General features: G+C 42.4%; 1 protein-coding gene across 1 annotated transcript in view; it reads left to right on the forward strand.

Moving 5' to 3' along the window:
* camk2d1 (calcium/calmodulin-dependent protein kinase (CaM kinase) II delta 1) overlaps positions 1-21,133 on the forward strand; it is a gene marked incomplete in the record, with an annotated part of 165,811 nt that overhangs the window by 665 nt on the left and 144,013 nt on the right. Inside the window, 1 exon segment of the mRNA XM_037674786.1 lies at positions 4,607-4,701. Coding sequence (XP_037530714.1) covers positions 4,607-4,701 — 95 coding nt within the window.

Consider the following 21,133-nt stretch of genomic DNA (forward strand, 5'->3'; position numbering starts at 1 on the left):
CAGTTTCCCGCTCGTGTGGACTCTGTTGTCTGAGGTTTGTACAGCTGCAGGGGCTGCAGAGCTCAGGTGTGCGTCCTTTCAGAATTAAAGGCTCCAGGACTTTAAAACATGAGGACAAATCAGCTGCTTTTCAAATCTCCATAAATATTACAGACAAGTTCAGCTTTCAGACAAATATTCTGAAGAATAAACATGTGGGAATGTTCAGAATGTCATAAAGAATCCAGTGGAAGTGAGCCAAAGATTTGGGGCCACTTCTGCAGAAGAAGGTCCCAGATACTGTAACTGTGCTGGGATTTAAGGTAAAACATTTAAATATTAAAAAGGTGAAGGTAGTTTGTGCTGGATGTTTTTCCAACTCTGTCCTCCAGTTTGTGAATGCGTTTTTTCCAAAAATGTGTTTTTTAGGCAAAGATGCAGATTTATTGTCCGGTATTGGCCATTTGAAGAGAAAAGGCAGTCCTCAGCCACGACGCCTGGACGCCCTTAACTTGCTAAGTAGAAAGTTGAAGGTGCAGCAGCTCACTGAAGCCTCGTGATGTGCTTCAAGTGAGGATGCGCTTCTAAAATGTGCACAACTGAGGCCTCGTGGGTCAGTTTGACCCAAGGGCTGCAGGAGGGTTAAATACTTTAATGTAAATATGGTTTGATTTGGTTAAATGAAAAATCCATATTATGCAAAAGTGGTGTTTAATATCTGCCGTCAGCTGATGGAACTTGTAAAGACCAGCATCAGCTGATGGAAAAACTCAAGTCTGACTTTGATATTTAAGAGTCTGAGTCAAAAACCGGTCAATGTGAATTTATTTCTATAGCTCATAAAAACAACAAAAACTGACCAAAGTGCTTTACAGTTGAGTCAGATTAAAACGAGTAAAACATCCATCTTGTGCCACTCGGGAAATGTAAGAAAACGAATAATAAAATGCAACAATAAAAAACGGCTGTAACAGACGAGTCTGGAGCAAAGATTAAATAGTGTCAACAGTCTGAGCGGTCTTTAAATGATCAGGTCAACTGTTCCACAGTAGCAGCTGAAAAAAGCTCGATCACCTCTGGACTTCAGTTTGGATCTGGAGACTGGTAAGAGGAACTGGTAACCAGAGTGCTCTTACTGGAGTGTAGATGTTCACATAAGTATGACGGGACCAGACGTTTAAGACTTTGAAAAACAAGCAATAAAATCTTAAAATCCATCCTGAAGTGGACAGAAGCCAGGACAGGGGTTATGTGTTCGTGTTTTGTAGTTTCTGTTAAAAGACGAACTGTCCAGACCTGACTGAAAATTGTTGGATTGTGTACCTGGATTATTGAGCATGGACTTTGTTGACGAACTGCTATGTCCTGGATGGTTTGTAAACCATTCAAAGATGATTTATTTAAACCAACATACAATTAATTACAAAAGTCCAAACAAGAGGTAATCCAAGCATGAATGGCCTTTTCAAGGTCTCTGAAAGGGAGACAAGACCTCACCTTTGAAATAAGTCTTAATTGGAATAAACTGGGTTTCACATCTGTTTCCTCTACCATTATACAAGCGGGCATGGCACCTTGCCTACCGACCCCCCTCATTGAGAGCACTGACGTAGTGCTAAGCTAGCAGCGCACAATAGACACGCTAGCTTAAAAAGCTACAAAGATAGTGCACTGTTCCCCCTCATGGGGAGGCGTCTCTCCCACTCCCTGCTCGAAAAACTGTACAAACAAAGCGCAACAGTGTTTCAAATCTCCCCGTAACACATCCCCCCTGCTGCTGTCGACAAAAATCGTGGAACAGACGAGCGCCCTGCCAAGGCAGGTATTGTAGGGGAAATACTGCATTTATCCCTCTTATTTAAAGAACTATCAAAAATACCCCCCAGATTCCTGACTGTGTGGCTGAGAGGCTAGAGCAGTCGTCCTCCAATGGAAGAGTTGAGGGTTTGATTCCACTAGCAGTCACATGCTGAAGTGTCCCTGGGCAAGACACTGAACCCCTCATTGTCTCTGATGTGTCCCATCGGTGTATGAATGTGATAAAGCTCTGATTTATTCTTTGTAGAGATCTATTATAGTGCTGTATGAGTGGGTAAATGAGGCACAGATTGTTGTAAAGAGCTTTGAGTGTCTTGATCAGAAAGGTGCTGTATAAGTACAGTCCATTCAGCTGCGCCGCCTTCACACTGGTGTGCGTGCGTGTGTGTGTGTGATGAAGCTGCAGGTCTGACAGACCTCAGCCTCCTTCCTTGAAACAAACCACGGGTCAGAACTCATTTAGCCGTGCTGTGCCTTATGAGAGGCACAGAGAGGTGGCAACATTAATAAATCAACAGTTTATCATATTACTAAAGACACGGTCCTTAGCGGCTAACAAGATGGCTAATGTTTTAGCCACCTTGTTCCACAGCTGAGACTGGGACTGTATCTTGAGTTCTGCCCAGTGTGTGTGTTTTTTTTGTTGTTGTTGTTTTTTTTTTCCAGGGAAGGAGGCTGAGGGTGCATTCACACCAGCCCTGTTTAGTCCGCTTTAATCGAACTCTAGCTCGTTTTCCTAGAAAGTCTGGTTCGTTTAGGGAGGTGTGAACGCACCATCGATCTCTGTCACGGAACAAAAAGGCGAACTCTGGCCCGTCTAAAACCTAGGTCTCGGTCCAGTAGAAGAGAACTCCAGCGCGGTTCGAGTGCAGTGTGAATGTAAACAGACTGGGCCCGCTCCTCAGGGTAAACAAACACGCATTTCTCTGACCTTATATGGAGCCGTCAGCTGCCTTGTATGGAAAAACAATATTCTCCATGGTCTTCTGTCTCATCTTCTGCTCATGCTAAGTCCATTTTTGAAAAATGACAAAATATAACTCCTAAAACTGCTAAAACTTGATGCCACTTAGTTTTTATTTTTATTTACAGAAGAAGAAGACGTGTCTTCAGAGGTTTTTGTGTCGGTTTTTTTCAGTAGTTCTTGGTGCAGCGCCCTCACAGGCGAGCGGGGGAACAGGTTGGTTCAACAGGTTGACTCAACTGCACAGTGCAGTGTGAATGCAAACGCACCAGCTCAAATGTAAACAAAAGCTCATGAATATTGGTCCCGAACCGAGTCTACCGGACTATCTGGTGTGAAAATGACCTGAGGTCTGTCAGACCTGCAGCTACACGCTTCATGTTCCACTCTGTTGTTTTTAAATGGTGAAAAAGATTCGTAGTCCCGACCTTTTGTCGGGACTGTTTTTTCAATGTTGTCTACAGAAATTATCTTTCTGAGCCCGTCTGACAATTTCAATCCAAACCATCTCCGTAAGAACAGCCATTGTTTTTCATTTTGTTCAGTAGCTAAGATGCTCTTCATATATCTTACGTGTTTACTTGTGCTAAACGTCTCCTCTCCCGCCTGCTCACCTCCTGGAAGGGGAAGGAAGGAAGGAAGGAAGGAAGGGAGCACGGCTGAGAGACTGGGTTTGTGTTCAAGGAGGGAGAAGTTGGGGGCCGCGTGGAAGAAAGAAGACGGCAGGAGGATTTCCAAGTATAAAACAATATCGTTTTATATCGATTTAGTCTCAACTTATATCACAACAAAATTTATATTGATATTTTTTAAATATTGATGTATCATCCAGCTCTATGTTCAAGATCATTTAATGAAACTTTATGAATTTGTAACACTGATACAGAGCATCTCACAATCTCCTAAGCTTCAAGGTCACAAATCCTAGTCCAAGGTTAACAAGGTCTTTTCCTCCAACGATTTTCAGTCCGGTCATCTGGACAGTTTCTTTTTTTGCTGAAACGTTTCACCTTCCATCCAGAAGGCTTCATCAGTCAAGGAAACGCACAACACAAAACGGATTCTTCCCCCAAACGGATTACTCCAAAGTGGAACAAACCAGTTATGTTGGTGCTAAGATGGTGTCTTTGGAGTAAGCTGTTTGGGGGAAGAATCAGTTTTGTGTTGTGCGTTTCCTTGACTGATGAAGCCTTCTGGATGAAGGTGAAACATTTCAGCAAAAAAAGAAACCGTCCAGATGACCTGACTGAAAGTTGTTGGATTGTATACCTGGATTATTGAGCATGGACTTTTTTTTAGGTCTTCTTTGATTGTTTAATTGCTACAGATTGTTGTATAACAGTTTGTTGACAGGCGTATCATTAATTTAAACTTTATTTCTACAGGTTAATCCCACTGAGCCTCAGGGACTCATTTTCAAAGAGAGACCTGATGTTCTCTAGGCTTTATTTCAAACATGCAGGCTGATGTCCACAGAATAACCTCCACTCCTGTCTCTGTCTCACTGGACTGAGACTGTTGGACACTAGTGGAACAGTATTCAGGACCATGTCTTCTAACATCCTCTAGGGGTCTCAGTTTCTACCCATGAGTCAGAGGCTCGCAGTCCACTCTCTTCAGTGTTCCAACCAAATTGTCAATCTGAACGTCCACCATGATTCTGTCACAGCTTTGAGTCCGGTTGTGTCCAACGGTCTCGGCTCAGTGACTGTTGTCTTTAATGCAGCAGTCGTGTTGACTTCTGAGCTGGATGCTGTCCTCAGCGTGCACAACAAGGAGTCACTTTTCACATGTTTGTGCTCAAATCCTTCTCTGCAGCTCCTGACCTGTCACTCTGTCCTTCAGGGGAGCCTTCTCTGTGGTGAGGAGGTGCATGAAGATCTCCACAGGGCAGGAGTATGCTGCTAAGATAATAAACACCAAGAAGCTATCTGCACGAGGTAGGACAACCAGCTGCTGTAGAGTTCTTTGGCAGCCAGTCGCTGTGAAACTGTTCTGTTGAAGTGGTTCAGTTTTTCACCTCGTCACACCCTCACAGCAGTTTCCTCCTTTTTGTTCTGACTGTAAATGAGTTCTTGCACCTCCGCCGTCTGTCTCCTCGTCATGTCTGTAGTAGCAGGATTTCATGCAGCAGCTCAAAGCTCAACTTCGTCCTTCAGCTATAAATGAATTTGCTTTTCCACAAGTTACTTTAAAAAAAAATGCTTCACGTTTTTCCACAAAAACAAATGGAGCTTCTTTGGGGGCAGCTGTGGCTAGAGCAGTCGTCCTCCAGTGGGAGAGTTGGGGGTTTGAGTCCACCAGCAGTCACACGTTGAAGTGTCCTTGGGCAAGACACTGATCCCTCATTGTCTCTGTGTCCCATCAGTGTATGAGTGTGATCTAAAGCTCTGATTAGTCTCTACAGACTCAGATTATCTTTCTAGAGATGTGTGTGTGTGTGTGTAAGTGGACTGCACTTATATAGCACCTTTCTATCTAATCAAGACATTCAAAGCACTTTACAACAATCTGTCTCATTGACCCATTCATACAGCTCTATACTAGATCTCTACAAAGCTAATTGAACAAATCATTCTAAAGAGACTAATCAGTGCTTTAGATCACATTCATTCACTGATGGGACACACATCAGAGGCAACGAGGGGTTCAGTGTCTTGCCCAGGGACACTTAAGCATGTGACTGCTGGTGGATTTGAACCCCCAATTCCTGCATTGGAGGACGACTGCTCTAACCACTCAGCCACAGCCGCCGCGTGTGTGCGTATGTAAGTGTGTGTGTGCGTATGCATGTATGTATGTATGTGTGCATGTGCGTGCGGATTTCTCCACAGTATTGTAATGTTTTGAAATCCTGTTTTCGTGGGTTTCATGAGCTAGGAGCACAAATTATGTAAAAACAAACAAAAAACAAACAAAAAAAGAATAAATACTTAAAACTGTTTAAATTGTGGGCCCTGAATCTATCATTTATTAAATATTAACTTTTTGAATGCAATTATGGAAGTTAAGCAACTTTTCCATAATATTCAAATTTTTTGGAAAGGGTCTATAAAATCTCCGTCCCACTCTTTCATCAACTCTTCCTATGCTCTTAAACACCATGGTGATGAAGATGAGATGAATGTTCAGTACACGCAGTATAAAGTCCAGGTCTAAAACCTGCGACAGTGAAGTTTCAACAAGTGAACCTTGATAAAGCGATGGACGACTGCAGTGACCACTGCTGGATGAAGCATTTGTTCTCTTCATCCCTTTATTTATTCTCTCCATCGTCCGTGCAGCTTGAGCTCGACCTCCACCGTGTCTCCTCTGGTTGATCCTCAAACGGCTGCAGGACACAGGAGGTGGACAGACTTGAACGGGCTCATGCTGCGAGTCGTGACGACGTTCCTCACTTCAGTATGTGCCTGAGGTGAAGATGGACGGATCAGAGGAGACCAAACAAATGAGAGGAAAAACAAAGAAAACTGGTTTTAATGAACGTTCACATTGTTTGGTCTGATGGGAGAACTGGACGATCTTGTTGCTGCTGTAGCTTCAGGGTTTACAGAGAAGGCAGGTGGACGAGAGTGAAGCTTCAAACACAACGCCTTCATGAAGTCCTCACTGCTCAGCAGCAGTGCATTAGGTGTGTGTGTACCTGCTGCTTGGACCTTTTCTGCTATACAAACCTACCTTGTCAGGACCATGATCCTTTTGGGGACCAAACAATGATCTTTAAACTGTGGAACGCCATTTTGCGGCTAGATGTTAGGACTAAGGTGTGAACTGAGCTCAAGTCGGGGTCAGGAATGGGCTACAGTAAGAATGGAAGTCAGTTCCTGCGGGATCAATAAAGTTCTTATCTTATCTTATAGAGTGTGTGTGTGTGTGTGTGTGTGTGTGTGTGATCTCAAATGATGTTTTTCTTTCAGTGTAGGTACATTTATTTACACAAACCTGATCTTTGACCTGCCGTACTTGTAGTCATAACTTAGTGGTTGCTAGGCAACTGAGAAGAAACTCTTATTTTGCCAGTTTATTTTCTGCACAAGCTAAAAAAAAATTATAAATGAAACTTAACACGAAAGTCCATGCTCGATAATCCAGGTATACAATCCAAAAATACAAAACCTGACTGAAAAATGTTGGATTGTATACCTGGATTATTGAGCATGGACTTTGTTGTTTTCAACCAGTTTGACAAGACTGTCAACAAGGAAGAGGGCCGGCAATGGAGGAGGGGGCGTGACAAAGAGACCATCTTAGCACCAACATAACTGGTTTGTTCCACTTTGGAGTAAGCTGTTGGAGGAAGAATCAGTTTTGTTGTGCGTTTCCTTGACTGATGAAGCCTTCTGGATGGAAGGCGAAACGTTTCAGCAAAAAAAAAAAAAAAAAAGAAACTGTCCAGATGACCTGACTGAAAAATGTTGGAAACTTGAGGTACAAAAGGTACGAAGTTCTTTAATTTTCATTCATTCATTCAACCTTTTTTTAGACAGGTTAATCCCATTGAGCCTCGGACTCCTTTACAAGAGAGACCTAGTTTCAACAAAGAATGATGACAACAAAAAGACAATCCTAAAAGAGGCATACAGATTTTTTTTTATAATTGTTTTTTTTTTTTTTTACAAATTAAAATAAGATGGCAAAAATAGCTAGATCATAAGGCAAATGTAAAAAACCTAAAAACAGGAACATGTCTGCACTGGACCTTGCCAGGAGTCCAACAGGTTCTTAAAGCCGCTTGGAGAGGTCAAGGTCGAGAGCTTCAGATCTTTAATTAATAATTAATCTCTTAATTGCCATTTGTGCACAGACCAACAATCCTGGCACGTTGGAATTCTTGTGCAGAGCTCTGTCATAGTCAAAAACACTGAAACGCAAAAAAAAATAAAAACGAACAAAACTGTTTCTATCTACTGTATTTTCTGCCGTACACATCACACCGCCCTATAAGTTGCATCAGTCCAATATGTCTAATAACGTGGGGAAAAAACATAAATGCGTCGCTTTGCCGTATAAGTTGCATCTATTATGCGTCACCACTAACGACCCGAAATTGTGGGCGGGTGTTGTGCCATAAATCAACTGGTTGCCAAATGGCAATCGCGGGAGCGTGCACGGGAGGACTTTAACAAGAATTTAACAAGATTAACACTTAAAAACAATTATTTGTTTGTTTGAAATTATTATAGAAAAGTTGTGTCTCAGTTTAACTTTTATTTAATAATTGCACTTCATTGGTCAAATCAGCTGCATTTCGCCGGGGCGGTGCAGTGAAATGAAGCTGGTTTGACAGTTGCTCCAGGCGAGCTGGCCAAAGGTGGCAGGCTATGGCAAGCCAACTGTGTCATTAATAGCCACGTTTACCTATTACATGACACAACGGCATGCCATACGACTCGAGTGCCATCTAGCCGTAGTGTTCAATATTTTCAGTGAGAATGAATGAAAACGGTCATATCTCAGACAAATTGTTTTATAAATATGGGAAAAGCATAAATGTGTTGCTTCGTCTTGTCGCAGGGCATGCAAATTATACAAAAAACGCTGACTTATAGGCCGAAAAATATGGTACACTGTACAGAAGGTAAACCACATCACATGACCATTGAAGTTTAGGAGTGTAGGGTTATTATTGCTGCTTGAAATGAAAACGAGTTTAAACAAACCTGCGATACAGTGAAGCCACAATAAATGAACCATGATCTAGCGAGGAAAATCTGTAGTGAAGCTGTACTTGATGTTCCAGGTTGGAAACTGTTTCAGCAAAACATGAACATGTGAGCAGAGTTTTTCCATCTGTTTAGAAGGGTTCGGTTCATGTTGGACTTAAAGCAGTGCAGCTTAATTTATTTTCCTACGATCACCAAAGGACTTGCATCAAATTTAGATATTTGGGGCATTTGAAAAAATGGATTATGTGGTAGGGGCATAGGTGTCACAACCATTATATGTGAAGGGGACATATCTCACCCCCCCCCCCCCCCCCCCCCCCCGCATTCAAAAAACATTCATTTGGACCCTCCCTACCCACCCACCCACACACTTTTACTTTGAAACATTAGTTCAGTCGGCGCAGTTTCTTTCTTCGTGAACAAATCCATTCCACTTGATTAATAGAATACTCAACCCACTAAAACTCCACTCCACTAAAACTCCACTCCAGGTTTTCCTGGTTACCTCCAACTCTAAACACAGCAGCCAAACAACACTGTTTCTGTGCGTCTCCTCCTGCCTCGGCAGCAAACGCTCACAGGTGGAGGAGATGGAGACACCTCTGTGTTGCTCGCTCGCCAGTTTAGTGAGCTTTAGTGCGGGCAGTTGTTGACCGGGGGGGTTGATCATAAACATGGTTAGGAGGATGCGAGAGGAGCGCTACGTCTGTAGCATGTTAGCTTAGCAGTAACTGTGACTCTGTAAGATGCTGCAGGTGTAAGAGACGTGGTGTGTTCAGGTGCATTAAAGTTGAAATGTCTTTAAACCTGCATACCTTATTGTCCTTGAGCTTCGTGAGAAACATCATTTAGATGAGGAGTGTTGAACACAAGTAAAAATGTCTAGTGATGATGGTTTTTATTTCACTATAAACACAGATATTGCCGACCTGACGCTCTGTATTAAAATGTGTTAAAGTTAAAATGTCTTTAAAACCCACAGCTGAATTTACACAAACTTAATGAGAAACATGTTTTAAATGTGTGGAATTAAAGGAAATCTAGGTGAAATGCTGCACATCATTGTGTCCCCCCGCATTCCAGACGCTTCTGACGCCCTTTGGTAGGGGTATGAATTTTTACCTGTTATAAATGATGGAGATGATTGGCATGGACCTAAAACATTATCACAATTTTTTTCTGGTATTATAATATGGTAGTAGAAAAATCTAAATCAAGTTTATTCATGGAACACTCACACAAAGCAAAGATCACCTTCGTGGACCAGCCTGGACCTCAGGACAACTAAAACCAAAGATCATTAGATTTAATGGATCTGGAGGACACAGGCCTGCCTGACCTCTTGCAGCCTCATATCAACCTTCTTCCTGGTGGCTCTACAGTATAAATGATTGTGGTACAACTTCCTGTCAGACAGGAAGTAGCAGTAAGCATTGGTTAATCATGGTATCGGAGCACAGACAGCGGGTTATTTGAAAGTAATTTTCATTCAGTTTAGCAGATAAAACTCTGTTCTTGTTTTGTTCACATTTATTTAACAACCATAAAGTTTACTAAAGTAGCCGTGCTGAGTTCAGGTACCTGTTGTTGTGTTCACGGCTGCAGAACAACCAGACCAAACTAAATCAGTGACTACAACAACAGAGTTTGAACACGGAGCCAAAACAAAGAGTTCCTGTGAAAAGAGGTCTAGTTTCCATCTCCTACCTACAGATGAGGAATTAAGAAGAATGTGGCTGAAAAATGTGAACTTGAAGAGGCCACCCTAAACACTGTCTGTGAGCTAATTTCACTTTGTTGACAAACTGCCGACGGAGGAAAAACGCATCCTACTTTGTGTCTTTGTGTCTGAGAAGAGACGCTGGATCCTCCGAAGGAAGTTTGAGTTCTGACAGGTGGTTCAATAATGGTCAGTCAGGTCATCTGAATGGTTTCTTTTTTGTGGAAATGTTTTGCCCTCTATCCGGAGGGCTTCATCAGTCTGAGGAGTCCCAAGTAAACTGTTTTCCCCACTAAGCAGTGCACTCCTTTAGTGGACCAAGCAGTTTGCTGGTGATAAGACGGTTTCTGGGGGCTGTCCTGTCCCCTGGCAACTCCTTCCAGACAGGCAGTCACAGCCAAATCAGCTTTTTGCATTCTTTTCATTCCAGCAGGAATATTGTATTCTTTCAGGAAGTGATCACAGGCTGCACAGGAGGTGCTACAGCTAGCTGCTGCTGCTGCTCACCTTTGTCCTTGTAAATTGTAATTCTGTGTAAATCCCTGCGTACGGAGGCTAATGAAGTTTACACAAACCGCTGAAGTTCTTTTTGGTCTATTTTGGTCTGAGCTGCAATCAGACTAGCCTTTAGCTCGTCAGCCCTTTCAGAATTAAAATCAGTTTCTTCAAACTGAGGGGGTGTAAATAGCCCACGACACTGTCCATAGGTGGAAGTGGGAGGAGCCTGGGAAAGACTAGTAGCATTTTTACCCTCTGTATACGAACATTACGTCAATGTTTTGTTGAAGTGCTCTGTTAGGAAAAGGACACAGCATGCTCTGTAATCAGCCTCACCCCCCCGCCCCCCCCCCCCCCCCCCCCCCACACACACAATCAATAAACCATTGATTCCAGAAGAACTAGGACTCTCAGAGCTCCACAATCTGATTTCCTTTGAGGAAAATTGCATGTGCACGTGTACATCAGGTTCTGTAGGACCGCAGGGGTCAGCAAGAATAAAACACGGGCCGATCCAGTACGGTACCATTAGGATTGACAAAGTGGGCCCAGCACAGTGGTCGGGTTCAGTGATGGGGAAACCCCAGAGTCTCTGCCAGTGCTCGCTCTGCGTGATGAGAAGTGTTCAACAGGAATCCCTGTCTCACTGCTCAGCCCCTTTTTCTTACACAGCGTTTCCAAGGTGTACTGATGGGAATGCAGCTGAATTTGCACGGACACCACGAGGAACACTTCCCCTCAATTTCTGACATTTGTCACAAAATTGTCAATTGTTCATTTCTCATCCAGAGTTTTTTTTTAAATGCTACAAAACGTAAGTTTATTTTTTTATTTAATGTAGGTTCTTGTTTTGGCCCAGAAGACGTGCTTTGTCACCTGAAACTGAAAGAACCAGTTCAGATGTTGGCACAGTTTCAAATCAATTCCTGGAATTGCTCTGATGGAGAAGGTGCCTGTAGTTTCACTGAGGCATGGCTGATAATGTTGGGACTTGAGGTTGTGGTCTCAGTCCTGTTTTAGGTGCAGGGAGAGAACAGTGGTAAAACTATATTCTAGTATTATAGTGGAGAAACTATATTCTAAAATACTCTTAACAAGGTCAGGTCAGGTCCTCTGGACGGATTCTTCTTTGTTGAAACGTTTAGTCTAAAAAGATTTCTTCAGTCTGAAACCCTGCAACAAACTCTGTCTTATCAGCAGCACCTTCTCATAGTGAATATGTGTCAAACTCAAGGCCCGGGGGCCAAATGTGGCCCTCGTTGACATCTTATCCCCCCCCCCCCCCCCCACCCAAGATGTTATTTTAAATGTAAAATACTTTAATCACTTAATGGGGGGGGGGGGGGGGGTCTACTCAGTGAAGAATAGTATGACTTGCAATCATTCATAAAACAGGAAGGAGGGCTTGTTCTTACTACAGTGAATGTGGTACTTTGCTATGACTATATTTATGGCATCAGAGAAAGCTGAGCTTAAGTTATCTACTTAAAATAAAACGGCATCAGCATCAAAAGAACGAAATTTAAGTTTGAGATTAATCCAGTTTCTGTCTGACCAAAGACTTTGTATTGACATGAAGAAAAAAAATGCTTGTGGGATTCATCTTCTGATTTACAACAGGCACACAGATAAACATCAAATTTAAATCTTCTTTGCAGAAACATTACTACAGGATATATCTTGTATATTATTTTTAAATGATTCTCCTTCACTTTATGAGATATACGCCATTTGCAAATTCATAATGAGCAGAAGTAATTATGGTTTAATGATTTATATTGTGAGGTTTCTTGAAGGAATCTATGATTATAATCAAAGTAAATCCTTTGTTGCAAACATTCATTGATAATCTTATTGCATTTGAAGTCAACTAAGTTACAGTCATTTAATTTTAATGTGGGCATCAAGTTATCACCTTGGAATATATATATATATTTAATTAATTGAACCAAACCTAAGGGGATTGCCTTAAATTCCTTCTTAAAATTTTTATGACAACAACTAAGGTTATATTTTCACCTTAACCCAACAAAGGATGAGAAATTAAAAAATTTCCATTACAATCTAAAAGATCCTTTACATCATTGTTTTGCTTTACGGATGCTTTGCAGTCAGAGGGATTTCGTGAAAAACCATCGGGAAATAAAAAAAGGTTAAATGTGTAATTCAGACACGTGCTACAGTGTATTCCATTTTAAAAACTAAATGAAATTAGGAAAAATGTAAAAAGTCAGCGGCCAACCACATGAGTAGCTGATTACAACAGATATAAACAGGAAGTGTCAACTTAGGCTACACTATTTATATTTTTCAGAATGTTACTAGGATGTGTGAGAAGTGGAGCGTGCTCACTTCATACAAGGAGAGCTGTTGGTCAGGCTACTTCTTGTTGTGCCATTAATGCTTAAATAATTATTGAAACAAGTGTTACTTATGTAGTTAAACGTAGATGTTTAACAACTATCCTGATGCATGCTCAAATGCCCAGATTGAACTTTTTTGGATGTTTAACAACTGTTAAAATACACCAGAATGCAGGAAATGGCATCTACTTTATTCAAATATTTCTGGGGGAGGACCCCCAGACCCCACCCCCTCCCAATCAGTGTGTCCCTCCAACATTACAAATACTTCTGACGTCAATGGCCAACGCGTTGCTAACCAAGTACACGTATGGTGTCTCATGGTGTTCAAAGCGCGCTCAACTTAACCCTGTCTTGGTGATTTGTGTTAACATTTTTTCAATTCAAATCAGTTTATTTATATAGCGCCAAATCACAACAAGTTGTCTCGGGGCACTTTACAAGAACATTCACATACATGGAAAAGCCAATTAGTAAAGTTCTTCATCTAAGGAAAACAGCAGACGAGTTGAATCTTGGCTTTGCTGCAGTCACCCATCACGAGCAAGCACAGTGGCAACAGTGGAAAGGAAAAACTCCTTTTAAAAGGAAGAAACCTCCAGCAGAACCAGGCTCAGGACAAGTGGCCATCTGCTTTGACCGGCTGGTTTGAGAGGACAGGAAGGAGAGACAGACAAACACAGAATGGTAGGTCCAGGTGTACCTGAAAGACAAAAACGCATATTAAGGATAGAAAAAATAATTACAAATACAAAACGGGTTGAGCAGAGTGAGTAAAGACAGTAGCAGAGTGAAAATTATGGTCAGTTTGTCCTCCCAGCAGTATAACTAATGCCCCTTTTCCATTAGTACCGGTACGACCCAACTGGATCCGACTCGACCCGGTTCAGAGTCTTTTCCATTAGTACTGGTACTTATAACCTGTTACTATTTTCAAGACCCTTGGCTCTGTAGTTCTAACCCGAACGAAGAGGCACTAAAACGTGACATCAGAACACTGCCGGTCACTGATTGGTCGGGGGTGGAGTTGGGGGCAGAGTCACTGGATCCTTCAGAAACTTTTCATAATAATGATCCGCCATTTGCAATTTCTCGGACTGGAGCAGTGGCTGGACCTATTTTAAAGATTTTAAAAACGATAATGCCAACATCTTGGTCTAATGCCGACGTGCTTGTGTTTTTTGTGCTTGGTGGCCAACAACAAAATTCAGAGCGAGCTGGATGGAGCTCTGCTGGTGTACCCCGGTCCTCCCCCCGGCGCCTCGGAGCGCCAGGCCGGGCAGGGCATCATCTCCCTGGCTCCGAGTTCCGCTGGTCACCGTGGAAAATCCTCCGTTGTGCCGACTCGGGGGCTCGGGTTCTGGATCCCGGCCTTGCATGCTCAGAGCTCTGCTAGTCACCGCGAAGCTGGAGCGAATGACTCTCGGAAGGCCGTTGCCAGACCCCGGCCTTGCGTAATCATGAAGATCGAATCCTGATCCCGCCCGGCAGTCAGGCGGACTGGACGGTCTGGGACGGACGGTGGAAGCGATTTTTTTAAAAAAAAAATTTTTATTTTGTTTTATTATTATTTTTTTTAATTATTTTTTTTATTTATTTATTTATTTATTTTTTTTTTTTTTTAATAAACTAAATTTATTTTTATACATAAAATATTTTAAAAAATCCAATAATTCTCAGTCGGGTCATCTGGACAGTTTCTTTTTTACAGAGACGCTTTGCCCTCTATCTGGAGGGCTTCTTCAGTCAGAGAAGTTCCAGTAAACTGTTTCCCCACAAAGCAGTAAACTCCTTAAGTGGACCAGTTTGTTGGAGCTAAGATGGTTTCTGGGGGCCGTCCTGTCCCTCGTCAACTCCTCCCAGGCAGGCAGCCACAGCCTAAGTGGTTCAAGGCGACCATCTGGAACCGGTACTGAAAGCATAATGGAAAGACATTGTGTACCGTACAGAGTAATAATAATAATAATAATAATAATAATAATACTTTATTTATGAAGCCCTTTAAAACAACCACAGCTGCCACAAAGTGCTGTACATATAAAATCAAGAACATTTAAACACATAAAAACAGTTGTTAAAACATTAAGATCAATAAAAGTAATAAAAACAGTGCAGAGTAAATTCAGTGTGTGCTAAAAGCCAGGGAGTAAAAATGTGTTTTTAAAAGAGTTTTAAAACTGGACAGTGAAGGGGCTTGTCTGATGGGAAGAGGGAGATCGTTCCACAGTCTTGGAGCAGCAACAGAAAAAGCTCTGTCCCCTCTGAGCCTCCGCTTAGACCTCGGCACCTCCAGGAGCAGCTGATCAGCTGATCTGAGGCACCGAGCAGGAGAGTATGGGTGAAGCAGCTCAGAGAGGTAGGATGGAGCAAGACCATTTAAACTTTTAAAAACAAATAAAAGAATCATAAAATGAACTCTAAAATGAACAGGCAGCCAGTGGAGTGAAGCAAGAGTGGGGGTGATGTGCTCCCTTTTTTGAACTCCAGTTAGAAGCCGAGCAGCAGCGTTCTGGACCAACTGGAGGCGTCTGAGGGAGGACTGGCTGACTCCAAGGTAAAGAGCGTTACAGTAATCCAGCCGAGAGGTGACGAAGGCATGGATTACTGTTTCCAGCTGCTGTTTTGTAAGGATGGTCTTTACCTTAGCCAGCTGTCTGAGGTGATAAAAACTGGTCTTGACCACCGTTCCAATCTGGGACTCTAATTTAAAATCACTGTCCATTTTAAAACCCAAGTTAGAAATAGTTTTCTTCACATGTGGTGCCAGAGGGCCCAGATCAACAGGGCAAGGTTCACAAGAGCCACTAGGACCAAACACCATCACTTCTGTTTTCTTTTCATTGAAATTTAAGAAGTTTAAAGACATCCAGGCTTTGATGTCTTCAAGACACAACAGAAGTGGCCTAATTGAGGGGGCATCTTTCTTTTTAAGTGGCATATAGATCTGACTGTCGTCAGCGTAACAATGAAAAAAGATCCCATGCTTTCTAAGGATTGATCCCAATGGAAGCAGGTAAAGGGAGAAAAGCAGGGGACCTAAAATAGAGCCCTGTGGAACCCCAAAACACAGAGGAGCAGTGGAGGATTCAGACCCAGCTATGTTGACAGACATGGTTCTGTCTGCCAGATAGGACCTAAACCAGCTCAGTGCAGTACCACAAATACCCACTTGGTGCTGTAAGCGTGATATTAAAATGTTATGGTCCACGGTATCAAAGGCAGCTGTTGGGTCGAGCAGGACAAGAACCACATGTTCACCAGAATCATTAGCCATAAAAATATCATTAAAAACTCTGACTAGAGCTGATTCTGTGCTGTGGTGAGTTTTGAAGCCAGACTGAAAAACCTCCAGGATATTGTGCTCATCCAGAAAACATTTGACCTGTGAATATACAATTTTTTTCTAAAATTTTTGAAATAAAAGGCAGCTTGGAGATGGGCCTAAAATTAGCCAAGACAGTTTGGTCTAGGCTAGGCTTTTTAAGCAGGGGCTGCACCACAGCATGTTTAAAACTTATTGGGACAACACCTGAGGACAGACTGCTATTGATAACATCAAGAATCACCTGCCTGATGCTGGAAAACACCTCTTTTAAAAGACGAGGGGGGACAAGGTCACGAGGAGAACCTGATGGTCTAATATGGCCGACTACATCCTCTAAAAGGGTCAGGGTCACTGGTTCAAATCTATCAAACACAGCCAGGCAGGGGACCAAGCAGGAGGGGTCAAAAGCAGGGGCTGAAATAAGGGCCCTTGTGGTAACAACCTTATTTATAAAAAACTGCAGAAAGTCATTACAAAGTTCAGTAGGCTTCCAGACAGACAGGTTGTGGGGCCTTCAGGACAGAGTCAATAGTTTTAAAAAGGACACGTGGATTATTATGATTGGACACAATAATATCTGACAAGTGTTGTTTTTTTGGCCTCTTTAACAGTGTTCTGGTACTGACGTTGACAGTCCTTTTAAAATGTAAAATGAAACCTCCAGTTTATCCTTTTTCCACCTCCGTTCAGCTCTGCGGCACTCCTGTCTGGCTGCAATAGTTTTTTCATTAAACCAGGGTTCAGATCTGGCTTTAGGCCGCACCAGTTTAGATGGAGCTACACAGTCCAAAATGGTTTGACAGGAGGAGTCAAACCAGGAGCTCAGCTGTTCGGTGTCAGCAGCAGAGCCAGAGGGAGCACGGAGCTGTTCAAAGGCAGCAGAGAACTGGCCAGCAGTGGAAGGGTTAAAAACTCTACGTCGCTGGGCAAGAGCGCAGGATTTAACTGGAGCACAGGACAAACCAACATCAAATAAAACAGGCCTATGGTCAGAAATCACATTATCATATAGTTCCAGGGCGTTCACAGACGAGCCGTGAGAGAGAACCAGGTCCAACGTGTGTCCATATTCATGTATGGGACCAGCCACCCACTGAACCAGGTTAAATGAGTCAGTGAGGCTGAGAAAGTCCTTCACCAGTGGTTTCTCTGGGCAGCATACATGTATGTTAAAATCCCCAACAATAAGCACTCGGTCATAGTTTATCATTATTCCAGTCAGGAAATCAGAAAAGTCATTCAAGAAATCCTTATTATATTTAGGGGTTCTGTAGATGACAGCGCACAGCATGGGGTGTGAGCGACCCACCTCAAATAAAGTCACCTCGAAGCTGGAGAATGAAGATGGTGCAGAGCATTGCTTGCATTTAAAGTTGTTTTTATAAACCACCGCCGTTCCTCCTCCACGGCCTGACATCTGAGGGGAGCTTAGATAAGAGCAGCCGTCTGGTAGAAGTTCAACAAAAACACTGGAGTCATCAGCCTCAACCCAGGTCTCTGTGATGCAGAGCAAATCCAAATGACGGGAACTGAAAAAGTCCCGCAGGATGAAAGTTTTGTTTGTCAGAGATCTGGCGTTCACCAGGCCAATCCTGGCAGAAACCACAGCATGTAACATGACGGGCGCTAGGGCCCTGGGCAGCGTCTTCAGGCTCTGCAGGTTCACTCCACGCCGGTGGAGCCGAGAGAAGCAGGAGTGGTGGGGGCGAACGCCCGCATCCAGGCCGGTGACAGGTAGCAGGTAGCTGTCAACAGGATCCAGGAAACGCCAAGGCACAGAGAAAGACGGAAATAATCCATTTCTTGTCTGAGAAATGGACGTAGAACGGGCCAGGCAGATCTTTAGTTTCACCAGCTGTCCTCCACGTTTACCGCGGTAACGATGACGTTTCCGCCGGGGGGGCAGCACAGGTGCCCGGAGGAGATGAGCTGGAACTCCTGACAGGAGCGGGGGTAAAGTTTTCTGTCCACCATAATCAAAGGCATTGAGATTGCCAACAACATGTCGAATATCCAGGAGGGACTGGCGATTGTACACAAGCACAGACTTAGTGCTGAGCACAAAACAGAGAAATAAAACAAACCAAACCATGAGCGACAGACGGACGGCCACACACACTGGCACCATCTTGTCTAAGAGTAGAGCCGTGCTGTACCGGTACTACAGGTACTAATGGAAAAGGGGCATAAGGGACTGCTCAGGAAACCCAAGCTGACCCTAACTATAGGATTTAGCAAAAAGGAGAGTCTTAACCCCAGTCTTAAAACTGGACAATGTGTCATCTTTACAGACAAAAATTGGAAGTTGGTTCCACAAGAGAGGAGCCTGATAACTGAAAGCTCTGCCTCCCATTTTGTTTTTGGAAACTCTAGGAATCACGAGTAAACCTGCAGCCTGAGAGCGAAGTGCTCTGTTAGTAAACTATGGAACAATAAGATCTGTAATATAAGATGGAGCTAGGTAGTTGAGAGCTTTGTAGGTTAGAAGTAGGATTTTGGATTCAATTCTGGATTTGACAGGGAGCCAATGGAGAGAAGCTAAAACTGGAGAAATATGATCTCTCCTACGAACTCCGGTTAAGACTCTAGCAGCAGCATTTTGGATCAACTGAAGACGTTTTAAAGAATTATTTAGACATCCAGATAATGAACCATTGCAATAGTCCGGTCTAGATGTGACAAATGCATGGACCAGTTTTTCTGCATCATTTTTATAAGTTTCCAATTTTAGTGATCTTACGCAGGTGGAAGAAGGTGGTTCTAGTATTGTTTTTAATGTGGGGGATAAAAGACATGTCCTGATCAAAAATAACATCAAAATTTTTAACATTAGAGCTGGAGGACAGATTAATGCCAAGGAGGGTGAAAGACTGAAAAATTTATTCTTAAGGTGCTCGGGTCCAAAAACCAAAACCTCAGTCTTGTCTGTGTTCAAAAGGAGAAAATTAAGGGTCATCCAGGTTTTTATGTCTTTAAGACATGCTTGCAGTCTAAGTAGCTGATTGGATTCATTGGGTTTAATGGACAAATATAATTGTGTCATCAGCATAATAATGAAAATTTATCCCCGTTTAATAACTTTACCTATTTTAACCATTATCTAAAGTAAAGGATACTGGTCCAAGCACTGAGCCCTGAAGAACTCCATGACTAACTTTGGTGTATGAATAAGATTTATTATTTACATTTACAAACTGGAATCTATCAGATAGATATGATTTAAACCATTTTAGAACTGTTCCTGTAATCCCAATATCATATTCAAGCCTCCATAGTAAAATATTGTGATCAACTGTATCAAATGCAGCACTGAGGTCTAACAGGACCAGTATAGACACAAATCCATTGTCTGAGGCCATGAGAATATCATTAGTTACTTTTACTAGTGCTGTTTCTGTGCTATGATAAGCTCTAAACCCTGACTCTAAACAAGAGGACATAGTATATAACATTTATGGTTCTATGAGAATGTGGATTATTTGTACATCAAAATACACTTGATAGTTAGAATTTTGAAGTTTATTTACTAATATTACAGTAATTTATTTTGTATTTTGCCAGATTATGGTGATTCTGGGTTTGTGATGATGGGGCCCTTGAAGATTGTTGCCCATGGTAAAGCGAAATGTTAATCTGGCCCTGCTTGCTGGCTCTGCCATTGCACCTGGCAGTGGATTTTTTTTTTTCTTCTTCTCAGATTTCTCCACTCACCAGGATCAGTCGGTGTGCTGCCTCAGACAAACAAAATAAAAAAAACCTCCCTCTGTTCTTCTCCACAGTGGAACTCCTACCCACTTGAATAACTTGCACCAAAAACATTAAGATTTACTTGATTTCCTGTTCAATTCCAGTCCAGAAAAACACTAATCTCAAATACAAACATTCAGTAAAAAAACAGTTACGGGGAGCATAAGTTTAATGCTTGTTTAAAATATGTGAACATTATTTATCCAACTCTAAATAAAAATCACAATCTTTGCAGCTTCCTGAGCATGTAGCTGAAATGTTCTTCAGATGTGCTGAATGGAGGGGCTATCTGTCTTTCAGCACAGGGCAGCAGGAGGGGAAACTAGGGCAGCAGTTGAACACAGATGCAGTGATGCTTGGACTCAGCCAAGTGGAAATGATCACTTGACAAACCCACCAGGCTGTGGAAAAGCTCCCTCTGGTTTAGGGGCCGGCCATTCTGTCATTGCAACCTCTGGAAAACACCCGAGGCCCCAGCTGTGCACAGTGAATGCTTCATTCCCATGGAAACACAAAAAGATAGAGCTAAATATAGTGTGTGTAGAGCTGAATGGAGCTGAAGTAGACTCTATTATATCACTTTAATTACGTAGCGAATGTATGTTCCAGCTCAATTATTAGAGTTCGACCGATATGGATATTTTGGCTATTACCAATATATTGGGAGGCAGCCACCGATAACTGGTTTAATGGCAGAAAATCTTTTGAGCTTGTCCGCTCCCAAGAATCTAAGAAAACAAGTGGAGCGGCTAATGTTTATCTAGCGCAGCTGTTAGCAACTATGAAGCTAAGCTAATCAGAGCCACTCTACTCGTAGTCCCAAACCAGTGTACAAGTGGTGCACTGGTCATAAAACAGTCTACCTGATGTGCGTTCATATTTTCTATCCTCCACTATTCATTTTTTTTCAGTTTATTCGGTTTAAAAGGTAAATGGTTATTTAAATAAATTACTTTACCTGCACATTATGTAGCTACTTTGTAAAATTGTGTCCTTGAGGGAAGAGTGTAACCTGGATTAAAAGTGTGGATCGTTGTAACCTGGATTAAAAGT

This window comes from Nematolebias whitei, chromosome 1, assembly GCF_014905685.2.
Source record: "Nematolebias whitei isolate Nwh7 chromosome 1, NemWhi1, whole genome shotgun sequence".
In the NCBI taxonomy this organism is placed as follows: domain Eukaryota; kingdom Metazoa; phylum Chordata; class Actinopteri; order Cyprinodontiformes; family Rivulidae; genus Nematolebias; species Nematolebias whitei.